Consider the following 15,708-nt stretch of genomic DNA (forward strand, 5'->3'; position numbering starts at 1 on the left):
CTCAGATCATAGACATGCAGATCATAGTGAGTGTGGTAGTTTGCTTAAATAGCGAATAGTTGCCATGTGAGCTGTGTGATTTTGAAGCCTGAACATAAGACGCATGCAGAACTTTTACCACGTAAGTTTTCATATTTTTAAATATAGCCTAACGCCAACTTGTGAGTTTTTGTGTTCTTAACCCAATAGTTTTGTCTTTTTTTGGGAAACTAAACCTGTTAGTGATGCCAATGTCCAAGTCTATGCTGATTTTTTCAGTGGATACTTTGACAATGATTATTGTGGTTGTTTTTTAGAGTGGGGTTATTAATATAATTGTTAAAATGTTTTAGCATGATTAGGCTACTCCGATTGGTTGGTAGTAGGAAAAATAACTTCTAAAATTTGACGCTTGTGTAGGCTATTTATAAAATATAAATTTATAAAACCAAAGTTTTGTTTCCTACAATGGATTGTAATTATTAACCTCATCCATCGCTCTTTTTGTTTTCTTTCTTATAAAACATCCCGTTACTATGTCGGTCTGAGAAACCATTTAAAACAACTCCAGTGCGTGAACTGTCCGAATGAATCAAACTGAATCGCGATCAATTTCAGACCTTTTGCAAACCCGTTTGACCGATTGGATCACAAGGGTGTTTCGCGAACCTCGACATCGCTTTTCCCCCGAATCTTCTTCTATGCTCTCCGACCTACACTCTCTCTCCCTCTCTCCTCAGACACACACTAGACTTAGCCTACTGCAGTACGGTGCTCTCGGACACACTCGTGCTGCTGCTCAATTCGTCTACTTATAGTCTACTGCGCCCAGAAAATCCACCAGAAATAGTAGATCATCCGGGGACTTCTGGTACACTCTTTTCAACATACTATGCTTTGGGAAAAACTTATTTTAATGAAACACTTATTTTAATCTCACACTGTTTAGGATGAATAGTATGGACATTGAGACGCAGGGCTAGTCTCTCTCGGGTAGGCCTACTGTCGCTCGCGGCGTTCGCTTCGTTTGTCCATTCCGGTGTGGTGCAAGGTTATTATAGTTTTGCTTTTTGAATCGTTTTCAATGTTACTTTAAATTTTAGTTTAGTTTTAGTTAGTTTCATTAATTGTTTGTTAGTTTTAGTTTAGTTTTTATTTTGCAAAAACATTTCTATTTAGTTTTTATTTTATTTTATTTAGTTTCAGTTTTAGTTTTAGTAAATATAGTTTAGCAGAGCAAACAGAACACTTCCAGACCAAAGCGAGTCGCTTAATTTCAGCAAAGTTTAATGTTTGCCCAGATTAGTTAACTCTTCTGCAGACATCTTAATAATACAAATAAAATAATGGTTTGAGATTGAACAAAGCACCAAATATATGGAACTTATAAGTATCAAGAAAAAACTATGAAAATTTCAGACAAACTAATTCAAGATTAAATCTTGTTAAACATGCCTAGTTTACTTTTTTTCAGCTGTAAATGTAGCAGAATGACCACTTGTACATAAAAAACAAAACAAACAGCTCAATTCATCTGACTACAGCCAACACGGTAGAGTTAGGTGGTTCTAACTTAACTAATGACTAAACACTGAGTGGTGTGGCTCTGTAAGCCATGAGTGCCAGATACGGGTCTTTTTCTTTCTGGAGGAGGCCTTTAACTGTCCGCACGGCGCGCTCTGCCTCTCCATTGCTCTGAGAATATCTGGGGCTGGACGTTGTGTGTGTGAACCCCACTGTGTTGCGAACTGAGTGAATCACTCAGACAAGAACTGGGGGTCCATTATCTGTCATGACCTCGGACTGTATGCCATGCCTGGCGAAGATAGACTTGCAATGTTCCACTACTGCTAATGAGGTTGTTGATGTGAATTTAGCTACCTCATTGTAACGGGAAAAGTAGTCTACCACCAATAGATACTGGTTATCGTTCCACTGAAACAAGTAAGCACCCACCTTTGCCCATGGTCTATCAGGGAATTCTGTAGGCATCAGTGGCTCTTTGGCAAGGCAAGGCAAGGCAAGTTTATTTATATAGCACATTTCATACACAATGTTAATTCAAAGTGCTTTACATAGAAGAAATTAAAATAATCAAAAGAAATCAGAATAATTAAAACAGTTTGGAATAAAAGATAAAATACAGAAATAATCAAAAGAAATCAGAATAATTAAAAACATAAAATAAAATACATTACAGACAATCGGAGGAACAGTGGTACATTGCTCATTCAGTAAATGCACAGTTAAACAGATGTGTTTTGAGTCTGGATTTGAATGTTACTACTGTAGAAGCACATCTGATCTCTTCTGGAAGCTGGTTCCAGCTGCGGCTGGCATAGTAGCTAAAAGCAGATTCGCCATGCTTAGAGTGAACCCTTGGTATTTCTAGCTGATGTGATCCTAATGAACCCCTTTGGGGTTGATTCTTTCCTTTGCACATGTGTCACAGCCCTCGACCACTTCCTGAAGCTGTGTAAACAGTCCCGGCCACTAGACAGATTGTTTGGCTCTTTCACTACACTTTGCTATACCTTGGTGTCCTGTGTGCAGTTTCTGAAGGATGTCTGTCTGTAGCAGCTTGGGAATAACTAGCCTACATCCTTTCAATAGTAAGCCATTCTCCACTGATAGCTCTTCCTCGACATGTACGTACGGTAGGTAAGCTCTGTCTATTGTGGATCTGTCTGGCCAGCCCTCAGTACAGTACTTTTTCACTTGGCTCAGTATTTCGTCCCATTCTTGGTGTTCCCTTATTTCTTGTAGCCTCTTTTCTGTACCTGGGAGGGTTGACATGATCATGTTTACGTACAGGTTGACTTCCTCTTCCTGCTCCGGCTGCCCTCTGTCTCTCAATGGCGCCCTTGACAGCACGTCTGCCGTGGTCAACTTCCTGCCAGCCACATGGAAGATGGAGAAGCTGAAAGTCATCAGTCTCATTCTGAGTCTCTAAATGCGTGGCGGGAGCTCATCCAGGCTCTTGGAGCCTAGTAACGGAACCAGAGCTTGTGTCCATTTCGACGTGGAACGTGATGCCCACCAGAAAGTCTGAGAAGCGCTCGCACGCCCATGTGATTGCCAAAGCCTCTTTCTCAATCTGAGTGTACCTTTTCTCAGTGTCTGTGAGTGCTTGAGAGCTATATGCGACTGGCTTGAGGTGGCCATCCTCCTGTCTCTGGAGTAGCACAGCTCCCAGTCCAAATGATGACGCGTCAGCTGAGACAACCGTTTCCGTTTTTGCGTTGTAGAGTGCCAGCCCTGGTGGCGTGCTCAGCTCCTCTTTAATGCTGTTGAATGCTCTTTGTTAATCATGCCCCCACTGAAACACGTTTTGCTTTTTTTAAAAAGTCCCGGAGTGGCTGTGTCTTTTCTGCCAGATGAGTCAAGTACTTTCCCAGGTGATTCACCATTCCGAGGCTATCGTCTCACTCCGCTCGCGTCCTCAGGCTCCTCCATATCTGTCACTGCCCTCACTTTGTTTGGATCTGCTCTCACGCCGGCTGCATCTATGATCTGTCCGAGAAATTTGACATGGCTTTTTGAGAATTCACATTTCTCACCTCTTAGCGTGACGCTAAGTCTCACCTCTTCTGGTAGTGTTCAGGTGCCAAGGATATACCGAAGCAGAGGCGGTTAAAGCAAAACCTCCTGAAGGGAGTGAGGAATGTTGTGAGGAGGGCGGACTCCTTGGCAAGGGAAATTTGCCAAAACCCTGAGTTTGCATCAATTTTTGAGAATACTTCAGAGCCTTCTAGCTGTCCGAGAGTGTGTTCGACTGACGGGAGTATGTGTCTCTCTCTCTTGACTGACTCGATCAATTTGGTCAGATCTATGCAAATGCGCACCTCATCTTTGCCTGTCTTTGGTACCATGACCATTCCGGCGCACCAGTCTGTGGGTTGTTCAACCCTTGAGATGATCCCACATCCCTTCCATACACGTGAGTTCTTTTTTTACTTTAGACATGAGAGGCAGCGGGATTCGTCTTGGGGTCGATATGGAGAATGGTTTGGCGTCTGCTTTAAGCTCTATTTTGTATTCACCCTCCATTTTACCTAGCCCTTTGAATAGTGTGGGGAACTGCTCCTTGACTCTCTAAAACCATTACGTCTATGGAGAGTCCCCACGAAGATAGTGGATAAGAGTGCGTGTGTGTCTGTCTGTTTTTGTATGCGCACGCTTGTGTGTGTGTCCGTGTGTGTCGTGTCCTGGTAATCCATACATTGCGGGGAAATGTCTCCATGTGGATAATAATATTAAATGCACCTTTCATCCTGTCAACATTCATGAAAACATGACATCTCAAACCAGTGCCGGCGCAGGTGGGGTGCAATGCCCTGTGCGAACTTGAAATGCGAGGCCAAAGAGCTTATTAATTACGAAAATGATTATTTACTTTTGCTAATTATTATTTTATTTCAATTAGTTTTTCAGTAACTGAAACTTTTAGTTTCATTTTTTAGTTTAAAGTTTTTTGACCAATAGTATTAGTCTTAGTTTCAGTTTTCGTTTACGAAAATAACCTTGGTGTGCTGAAGTGACGATGAGTCCCAGGTTCCACCCATGAGGCCCACAGAGGTGGAGCTGGACGTCATGTGACTCTCGTATATTTTAAAGGAATCATTTTGTGAAGGTGATGTTACGTGACTAACCCATGACTATTTCCTTACAGCAGGAATTACTAACTACTACACACACACAAACAAACTCTCTCTCTCTCTCTCTCTCTCTCTCTCTCTCTCTCTCTTTTTTTTTTTTCTGACACACACAAACACACACACATCCATTGTGCTTTCTATGAGGGGAGAAATGAAGATAAAAAAAGATTGTATTCTTTTTAAACATGGATAATTTTTTTTTAAATGGAATGAAAGTGAGTGTATAATGTTGTCTGTATATGTCACATAACAAACCTTCTTTTTATCAGAATGAATCTTCTTCTGCTGCTGTTGCTGTGCTTTATCAGTCATAGCGGTCAGTATCATTTAAGTTTGTTATTAAGTGTATTTTTTTTAAATTATTATTATTATTATTATTTTTTTATATATAACTTGTTTTTTCCTGCTATACCACTCAGCTGAGTGATTTGATGGCTATTTGTGGAATGATGAATTTCCGATCATAAATAACACACACTGTATCAATGGTTTATTTATGCAGTTCATTGATTAATAAACATTGTTCAGGAATTCACTAAAACTGCACTGACACATCTATAGGTTTATACTGTCATCAGCATTGGAAACATTTGTAATGTGCCACTTCTGATATTTTTGGCTACTTGTTGCCTTCATTTATTTTATTTTTTAATTCAGTTCACTAAAATAACTACTAGAATATTTAAGATCATATTGATTCAAGAAAATAGAGAGAAACACCACATTTATTTTTCAGTACTTTGTATTGAGTGAATATTACTGTGTATTTGCAGGATCCTCCACTATTCTTGTGTCAGGAATAAAGGGAGGAATCGTCACTCTATCATGTGAATCTGAGGACAGAGAGATTGTGGATTTTAGTTTAATCAGCCGGGCAAAAAAGATCCCTGTGTGTGAGAAGAAAAACTGTAGCGGTCGAGTGTTTAAAGAAGGATCATGTGACGTCATCATCAAGGATCTGATCTACAGTGACGCTGGGAAATACATTCTGAGAGTCTATTACAATAATGATCAGACAGAGGGTGGAGCAACTAATCATTGAGTATCATCTTCATATTCATGGTAAAGTCAAAACTGATCAAACCATCAGCTTGTGCTTTCATTATTTTCTTAAATTGTGTTGGTATAGGTGTGAATTTATTAGATTATAACTGTTTAATTCATTATCTTTAATAATAACAGAAACAGTTTATATTGTCATTGATAAGGTTGTTCAGTTTTAAGAAAAGTCTGATTCCATGTTTAATCCTGTTCATAAACTTCAGTAAACAGTTTGTTTTATTTGAATTCATGTCGTCAGTGGTTGTCACAAAGTTCAGGGAAAAGGAGGCGGGAACCGGCGAACATTAAACAAAAAGACTTTATTTAAAATAAAAGAGAGAGGCCTGTTCCTCTCTCGATCATCAACGTCGTTGCTCCTCCTTTATGCTTCCGCTCCTCTGTGAGAGATGCGAGACCGGTGTTCTTCACAGGTGTCGCTCGTTAACACTCGCACCACCGGCCTCACGCCGTTCTCTCAAGACCCTCGGCCTTGTTCTGTTCGCCATATACCCCCATCGCCCGTCACAGGCCGGGGGTACCCACGAGACTCCCCAACCCCCCGACCCCCCATCCCCCCCGATCCCTGGTGGGTATGGACCGACGAGCCGGGGGAAACAGAGACGGAAGCATGAGGAGCGACAGATCGAGAGAGGGGAGAGAGAAAAAAAAAAAAAAAACTTGGTCCGTTTCTTACAACGCGCTGCCATCTGGTCTTCCACCAGCTGGGCGATCTCCTCCGCGGTGCCTGGCGGTGACGCTTGGTAGCCCTCGGTGGACGGCTCGACACTCCTCCGCCACCCGGTGGACGGGGACGGCTCCTTGGGCTCTTCGGGCAGCCGGCAGGAGTCCCCTGCTCCCTGCTCCGCCCCTCCGTTACCCAGGTGGCCAGCAGCGAGCTCGACCGTCCCACCGGCAACTCACTCCAGCGCACCACCTCGAGCGTCCATGGCCGCTCCTCCCCCGCTCCCTGCTCCTCCCCTTCACTGGCGGATGGCAGCAGGCTCCGGCCCACGGCGAGTGGCGGCGACTCGCACACCATGCTCGATGGCACCGCGGATTACCCACAGCGGCGAGGACTCTCTGACAGCGCGTTCCTTCCTCTTCCCGGGTTTCGGCCCCAGTGTAACAAAGTTCAGGGAAGAAAAGAGGCAGGAACCGGCGAATATTAAACAAAAAGACTTATAAAACATAACACAACTTAAAGTCAGGCATGTTCCTCTCTCGATCATCAACGTCGTCGCTCCTCCTTTATGCTTCCGCTCCTCCGTGAGAGATGCGAGACCGGTGTGCTTCACAGGGGGATGGTGATGGTGCAGTGGATAAGACACATGCCTTTGGTGTGAGAGACCCGGGTTCGAATCCACTGTGAGACACCAATGTGTCCCTGAGCAAGACACTTAACCCCTAGTTGCTCCAGAGGCGTGCGACCTCTGACATATATAGCAATTGTAAGTCGCTTTGAATAAAAGCGTCAGCTAAATGAATAAATGTAATGTAAATGTAAAATGTTGCTCGTTAACACTCGCACCACCGGCCTCGCGCCGTTCTCTCACGTCTCTCGGCCTCGTTCTGTTCGCCACAGTGGTCATTACTGCTTGCTGAGAAGAATAGACACGACAGGAATTGCATCCAGGACGAGAAACAGCATAAACACTGAATGGGACAAACTTAATATTCAGAGTGGATTGGGTTTTTCCAGTGGCTGATTTTATCTAAATAATAAATATTTACATCTGGTCCCCCAATCCTATACGTGATTATGGCCTTGATTAAATTATACTATTATAGTTGTGATTGAGGATGAATGTCTCTGTTTGTCCTCAGATGAGATCTCTGTGAAGAAAGGAGAGGATCTGAAGTTGGATGTTCTGTTTTCCAAAGCTGATAAAGTGGAGAGAAACTCTCGCTCCGGCTGGACAGAGGTGTGGAGGAGAGGTCACGGGGTCAGCAGTGATCGACTGACTGATCATGATGGAAATCTGACTATTAATGAGTTTACAGCCAATGACACTGGAACATACAGAGTTCTGGACTCTAATAATGAAGCCTTGATCACAGTCACAGTCACAGGTGAGAGAAGATCACTGGATGAGCAGAAATATTATGTTTAATCAGTAAATTAATACTAAACTGCATGACTAACCTTTCAATATTCTGTACAGAATCTGTTCTAGACTCGAAGGGAAATCTGAACGACACAGATAAAGACAAAACTGACGACACTGAACATCGAAGTGAGTAAAACATGAGAGAATTACAGAAGATCTTAAACAGTGAATTTAAACTTTCTTCCCACTTTTCCCTTCAGCTGTAGATCATTGGATTTTGCTGGTTGGACTGACTGTGATTCTGATGGTTCTGGTGGTTCTGGCTGTCGGCACAGAGATTACTTGATGGGGGAAAGGGACTGAGTTCTGGGATCAGAAGTATTGAGGATTGTCCTGTGGATCATGATCAAACTAGTGCTGTAGTTCTCCAGTTCAGTCTCTAGTAGGGATGATAAGATTCACAGATTCTCTCTCTCTCTCTCTCTCTCTCTCTCTCTCTCTCTCTCTCTCTCTCTCTCTCTACCTCCTCTCTCTCTCTCTCTCTCTCTCTCTCTCTCTCTCTCTCGTAACATTTTACATATATGCTGCCATTTTACAATTAATGATATAAGTTATTATCATCTCATACAACTATTTTAAGTGTAACCATAACCATATTTTGTCATTAAACCTTTTCAATTACAAATAATGTGCTAACTAGTTTTGATTTGCTGTTGACTTTGAAGTGCTACCTATTGCAGTACAATATTGACACTCTATATAGCAACGCTCTCCCACATATTAAGCTATTGTAACGGTGCTTATTTCCGTCATTGGTAGTAGCAGTAGCAGTGGGTGGTAATAGACAAGAAATGTACAGTTTTCTGACATCATGCTAATAACGTTTCTTTAGTCATTCGGCAGTCTTGCAGCCTGAACCCCTGCAGGAAATACACCCTTACAGTTTAACAAAAGATTTTTTTGGGATGACCTAACGCACACACACTCTGCTTATTACACACACAGATTATTACACACTCTGCTTATTACACACACAGGGACGCGCAGCTGCACACAAACATGACAAATAAAAATAAAACAATTACAATGTAAAAGATTAATATTGTGTACATGAAGATATGGTGGAATCCGGCTTGTCTCGTAGATGGTCTCGCTTCAAGTTCCTTTCAGGTTTTCGTGTCAATAGCGAATCCGCCATGGCACAAGCGAGCGGAACTGGCTTTTAAAGGGAATGGGAGATGAGACACTGATTGGTTTTTTTATGTTTTGCCCTAAAACACACCCATTAATAATTAAGAGAAAAGGGCCGACCCTTTTAGACCATGCACCGGAAGCGCCGACCATTTGTACCATCATTAAACTAGCGAAAGTGTATTCGAAAGGGCACACATTAACTCCACATGCGCTTTAGACCATGAGTGTAGATTGTTAAAATAGGCCAATGACACAGTGAAGCAAAAGTTGGGTATGCAAGCATAGGAGCGCCGGATGGGAGAAGGGCACCATTGTGGGAAAATAATTAATTGAAAATCTCCTTTTATAAAACTTTATAAATAATCAAAAATTATTTGTTAAAAATTATGAAAGGAGATGTTTTTATTTACCTTTTGTGTAGCATTTTAAATGATTATTAATTATTTTATTACTTTAAGTCTGTCCCATGACCAAAAATAAATAGATGTGGTAAGTGTTCTGGGGTGCAGAGCAGAAAAGGTAAAATGATAAGCTTAACTATTATTTATTTATTTTGCCTCTAATTTTATCAACATTTAACAACGGTTCATTTTGGTTCAACTTTGCATTTCTCTTTGTGAGAGAGACTTTCTTTCATGGAGAAATCAAAACGAATGAGTGGAACAGCAGCACACAAGACTCTGATAGAAGATCACAGAACATATGATTTAGTTATTTAACATAACACAACGTTTTGCTGAATATTATCACGAACAAGTAGCCAATTTAATTATCATGAATGTAATAAACAAGTAGTCTATTTAATATTAAGTAACTTACATTTTAGATACATTATTGACAGTTTTAGTTATATTTCACAATAGTTCCAATGGAAAACAACAATCAGCGCAGTGTTTCACATCCTCAATCACCTCAATCACCTCCTCTGTGGCTAAGTGGCAGATCTCTCAACTCACCACACCCAGAGACGTTGCAATAGGGCAGGCAAGCCAGGCAATTGCCTGGGCCCCCGCATTTTAAGGGGCCCCCCGAGGGCTGATCATTCAAACAATCAGGAATGTTAATATAAAGACTCAGCAACATCTCAGCATTCCCCTTAGTGGGGCCCCTTTCTCGTTAAGCTGGTTATGCTTTTACCGTCTTGCTTCAGCAGCCTTTTTCAAACTTACTCGCGGTACATAGAAAATGCATGATTTGCATTGATAAATGTTCGCTATTATTAGGCGCATATCCAAGTGTTTGTGTTGAGTGTGGAGCAAAGCACTGTATGACATGGAGGCGCCGGTGCGATTAGGCTTCTTGCATTTTCTTATAAACAGTGGAAAGAACCTAAAATACTCTATAATTTCTGGCCATAAGGAAAAGAATAATGCATCAGTCGCAATTTTACTTTCATTTGTGTAAACTAACAATAACAAGAAAAAGTGTTTTTGTAAAATATAATAAAACAATCAGGGCGCTCTTTCATGGTTTCTGTGAACTGGAGCGTGTCTCAAAAATAAACAGAAACACAGCGTATACTAGCCTCACATACATGAGAAATATATCTATATAAAGCTTGAAATGTCCACTTTTAAATGGGACCTATTATGCAAAATTCACTTTTGCATGGTGTGGTCACACATAAATGTGTGATGGCAGTGTGTGTACACAACCACCCTGCAGTGATAAAAATCCACCCACTCCTTTCATTTAAATCCCCATAAGTCATAAGCAGTGTCTCCCAACGACCTGTTTTCAGAATGCAGCTTTAGTGACGTCACTAAACCCACAGGCCCCGCCCACGAGTGTTGACAGACACTGCCGTTCTAACATAGAACGGCCCTGATCGAGTTCACAGCGAGTTGAGAGTTGTACACATCCGCCATTGCTGCACTGACGAGAATGTCTCCCAAGCGTTGTTGGTGTTCTGTAGCTGGATGTATTAATCCACATAGCTCTATTTATTTACTGGAGCGATAGGCCTAACGTTATTGATCATGACAGTAATGAAAGTGAGAGCCCGCACTTTATTAACGTTACAGATCATAGGAGTTGTTTTACGGATATAACGTTACAGTTTACCAGTTTATTAAGCACCCCCTGAAAAGGTGTGTGACGTAGACTAACCATGTTCTCTACAGATGAACTTTTACCGCCAATCGCTGAATAAATACTTCCAGGTCACACATTATATACAGGTCCTTCTCAAAAAATTAGCATATTGTGATAAAGTTAATTATTTTCCATAATGTAATGATAAAAATTAAACTTTCATATATTTTAGATTCATTGCACACCAACTGAAATATTTCAGGTCTTTTATTGTTTTAATACTGATGATTTTGGCATACAGCTCATGAAAACCCAAAATTCCTATCTCAAAAAATTAGCATATTTCATCCGACCAATAAAATAAGTGTTTTTAATACAAAAAAGTCAACCTTCAAATAATTATGTTCAGTTATGCACTCAATACTTGGTCGGGAATCCTTTTGCAGAAATGACTGCTTCAATGCGGTGTGGCATGGAGGCAATCAGCCTGTGGCACTGCTGAGGTGTTATGGAGGCCCAGGATGCTTCGATAGCGGCCTTAAGCTCATCCAGAATGTTGGGTCTTGCGTCTCTCAACTTTCTCTTCACAATATCCCACAGATTCTCTATGGGCTTTAGGTCAGGAGAGTTGGCAGGCCAATTGAGCACAGTAATACCATGGTCAGTAAACCACTTACTAGTGGTTTTGGCATTGTGAGCAGCTCTGAAACGTCTCAGGTTACGACTGTAACCATAGTTCCCTGAGAAAGGGAACGAGACGATGCGTCAACGACGCTTTGGGAACGCTCCCAGCGTGAATGCGTCTGAAGCATCTATGTCAACTAGTCCAATGGAAGGAATGAACGTCACGGGCGGGTGACGTCATGACCAGGAAGTGATAAAAGAGCATCCGGTGCAAACCGGCATTAGCTTCAAAAATTGCCGAAGCAAGCCGATCACAGGGATGCAGGAAGTATGGCAGGGTGACGCATCGTCTCGTTCCCTTTCTCAGGGAACTATGGTTACAGTCGTAACCTGAGACGTTCCCTTTCGAGGGAACTCGCGATGCGTCAACGACGCTTTGGGAACGAGAATACCCAAAACGCCAGACTTTCAAATGCCTGAGTGTCAGCCTGTTGTCACACTGCACCAAGCACCTGGGATCCTGGGGCAGCATCCAGGTCCAAGCTGTAAAACCTCATGAATGTGAGCGGTGAGGACCAGCCCGCCGCATCACAAACGTCTTGGAGAGAACTCCAGATAATACGCTTAGAAGCCATACTCCTAGTGGAATGAGCCCTGACCACCAAATGGTTGGCCAGAAGACTCACAAGCAAGAAGAATAGTCTCGACTATCTATATGCTCAATAGGTTGGATTTTCTCGACAGAGAAGTCCGACGAACATAAGTGTCCAGTGCTCGCACTGGCACAAGAGGTTCAGCTTTTCCTGGTCCGAAAAATGGGGGAGGACAGAAACCTGCAGCACAATAGGCCTCGGAATAATGGTAGGCGCCTTTGGAACATATCCATGTTTCGGGTAAGATTGCCTTGGCCATCCCGGTGCACTCAAGGCAGGTGGGGACCGAAAGGGCCTGAAGGTCTGACTCTTATAGGGACGAAATAGCTAGCAGAAAATAGTCTTAAAAGAAAGGAACTTCTCTGAGACCAAATCTAAGGGCTCGAAGGGAGCCCCAGATAGGCCTTCTAGAACTATTGCAAGGTCCCAAGCCAGCACCTTAGTGCAAGTTGCATGCCTCAGCCTCAAAGTGCCACGAAGGAAACGAGTGATCAGGGGGTCTCGACCCAAAAATGTACTACCCACCAGGGCGTGGAAAGCCGCAATGGCCGCCACACATATTATACCTTAAGCGTGGAAGGACATAGACCTGATACAAAGCGTTCTTGCAGAAACTCGAATACTGTGTTTACTGAACAGTTAACCGGATCCCACTGACGCTGGTAACACCAAGAAATGAAAAACTCTCGAAATAGTGAATATAGTTTCCTCGTAGCGGGAGCTCTGGAGCTTAGAATGGTCTAAACAACCTCGGTTGAGAGACCACTCTCTATGAGTTGGGCCCCCTCAGAGGCCAAACCCACAGTTCCCAAATCCCCTGCCGGGGGTGCAATATTGCATCCCCTGCCTGAGACAGAAGGTCTCTCCTGATCGGGACCTCCAAGGGAGGTCCGTCGAGGAGAAAAATTAGGTCCGCAAACCAAATTCAGCTCGGCCAGGGTGGTGCTACTAAATAGGCTTATTCCATCCTGGCGGATTCACTCCAGAACTCCTGGGAGCAGAGCAACGGAGGGAAATGCGTACAGACGTAGCCTCGGCCACGTCTGCACCATAGCATCCAGCCCCGAGGGGACTGGTTGAGTGAGGGATAACCAGAGTGGACAGTGCGTCGTATGCTGAGACGAGAACAAATCCACTTCTGCCTGGCCGTAAAACTCCCATATTTGCTCCACCGCCTTGGGGTGGAGTCCCCTGGCCTCAGCCCCTGCCTCGACAGGGTGTCTGCTCCAATATTCTGGCCCCCCCTGGAATATACACTGCCCTCAGACAGCGTAATTTCTTGAGGGACCAAAATAAGAGGCCACCAACGTGTTGTCTGTGGGTCAAGAACCAGAGTTTCCTCCATATAACCAAGGCGCGGGGATACTGCCGCGTGATCTTGATCGTAAGGAGTGGGTTTCCCCTCAGGGAGAACCCTCTGGTCCTGAGCCACCTCTGTAAAGGTCTCACGTACAGCAGGTCAAAGGGTATCACATTGGACGCTGCTGCCCTGAGGCCTAACAGTCACTGTTCCAGAACAACACATGATGGCCCCTCAGCTCTGGGAGGAGATGTCTCAACGCATTGAAGACGACCATCATCTCTAGGCAATTCATGTGCCAAGAGAGATGATGACTCCTCCACAAGCCCTGAGCTGAGCGGCCTTCCAATACCGCTCCCCAGCCGGTGAGGGAAGCATCTGTCGAGATCACAACTCGATGGCAAAGAGCTCCCAACACCGGACCCTGGGTTAAGAACCAGTGTTTCCTCCATATAACCAAGGTGCGGAGACACCGCCGCGTGATCTTGATCATACGAAGTGGGTTTCCCCTCGGGGAGAACCCTCTGGTCCTGAGCCACCACTGTAAAGGTCTCATGTACAGCAGGCCAAAAGTTATCCCGTTGGACGCTGCTGTCACAAGACCCAACAGTCTCTCTAACTGTTTTACAGTGCGTGACTGGCCTAGCCTCAGCTCTTTTGTGGCTGTTAGGATAGCAGCTACACGAACGGGCGACAGAGTGGCCCGCATCGTCACTGAATCCCATACCACACCAAGGAAAGTGGTTCTCTGTACTGGAGAAAGCACACTCTTCTTGGCATTGAGCCTCAACCCCAACATCTGCATAGGAGCGAGAACGACACCTCGGTGCCGAACCGCTAACTGTTCTGATTCCGCTAGAATCAGCCAGTCATCTATGCAATTCAGAATGCATATGCACTGCAGCCTGGGGGGGCCAGAGCTGCGTCTACACGCTTCGTGAATGTGCGGGGTGATAGAGCTAGACCGAAAGGAAGTGCCTGATACTGGTGTTCTTTGCCCCAAAGAAACCCTCAGGAACCTCCTGTGCTGAGGGAGGATGGAGATATGGAAGTATGCGTCTTTTAGATCTATCGTGACAAACCAGTCCTCGGATCTGATTTGAGTCACGATCTGTTTGAGTGTCAGCATTTTGGACTTGAGTTCCGGCACCAAACACTCCAACAGACGAAGATCTAGTATGTGACGCAGCTCTCCATCCTTTTTTGGAACAATGAGATAACGACTGTAAAGACCCGACGCAATGTCGGGTGAGTACACCTGCTCTATAGCTTTCTTTGCTAACAGGGCCTTTACCTCTTGCTCCATTACCAGAGCCTGCTCGGAATGCACTAACGTGAGCAACACCCCGTTGTAGCCTGGAGGACGAGAACCAAATCTGCCTCTTACTACTAACTGCAGGACCCATAGAGATATATTTGGCAGTAGCTTCCGCGCTGCCAGAAAATCTACCAAGGGAACCAGCCCCTCGAGGCTGGCCTCTGGTGTAATAAAGACAGCCAGTTCGGGGACCTGAAGCATACTGGCAGGAACCACCCGAACTGACTGTTTTCGAACCCCCCTCAGAGGGCGCATTCCGACGCAATGTCGAGTTGACGCTGCGCCAGAAGCTCGCTGGAGACCGCTGCGCCCCGAAGCACCAAGGGTGGCGGGGTTGGCAGAACGGTCCCCTGAGGGCACCGAGATGGAAAGGGCACCGTATAATGAGGTGTACACCATTCCACCCCGGTTGGGGCTGCCCTCACCGGTCTGACGCCGGTGGCGCCAGACCTTTTCTTTTGAGCCGCAGCCTTCTCAGCGTGAAGAACGGTCCTCGGATCCGGCTTCTGCTTTGAAGGCTTTGGCTGCTGTGTTGTGTATGAGAAACTAGACGGCTGGAGCTGCTCACGCCCAGCAGCCCCAGGGGGTTGGACATAGCGAGGGAGAGATTATCTTGTATCTTTCTCTATGATTCCCATCAAATTGAGCCAGAGGTGTCTCTCAGTGACCACAAGGGCTGCCATCCCTGAGAGATAAATCTGTGGCCCGACGGAGTTCTCAAACCCCATCGGGCCAAACTCCCTCACTTCTGTCCAAATACCGCAGCAGGTCAGCCTGATATGCTAGACCCACTGCCATATATGCTTTTCCCACTAGATTAAAAAAATAGTTTTCTTTAATGGTTTAGTGAGAGAAGCCG

At 44.3% G+C, this 15,708-nt stretch overlaps 1 protein-coding gene across 1 annotated transcript in view; it reads left to right on the top strand.

Moving 5' to 3' along the window:
- The window catches only part of LOC143738158 (uncharacterized), a 13,796-nt gene extending 5,646 nt beyond the window's left edge, over positions 1–8,150 (top strand). Inside the window, exons 2-4 of the mRNA XM_077230138.1 lie at positions 7,503–7,748; positions 7,841–7,912; positions 7,987–8,150. Coding sequence (XP_077086253.1) covers positions 7,503–7,748; positions 7,841–7,912; positions 7,987–8,072 — 404 coding nt within the window. The 3' untranslated portion in view covers positions 8,073–8,150. The remainder of the gene's footprint in view (positions 1–7,502; positions 7,749–7,840; positions 7,913–7,986) is intronic.
- The last annotated feature ends 7,558 nt before the right edge of the window (positions 8,151–15,708 follow it).

The sequence above is a fragment of the Siphateles boraxobius genome, unplaced genomic scaffold (assembly GCF_051911475.1).
Source record: "Siphateles boraxobius isolate OS27281-9 unplaced genomic scaffold, OSU_SipBor_1 14, whole genome shotgun sequence".
Classification (NCBI taxonomy): domain Eukaryota; kingdom Metazoa; phylum Chordata; class Actinopteri; order Cypriniformes; family Leuciscidae; genus Siphateles; species Siphateles boraxobius.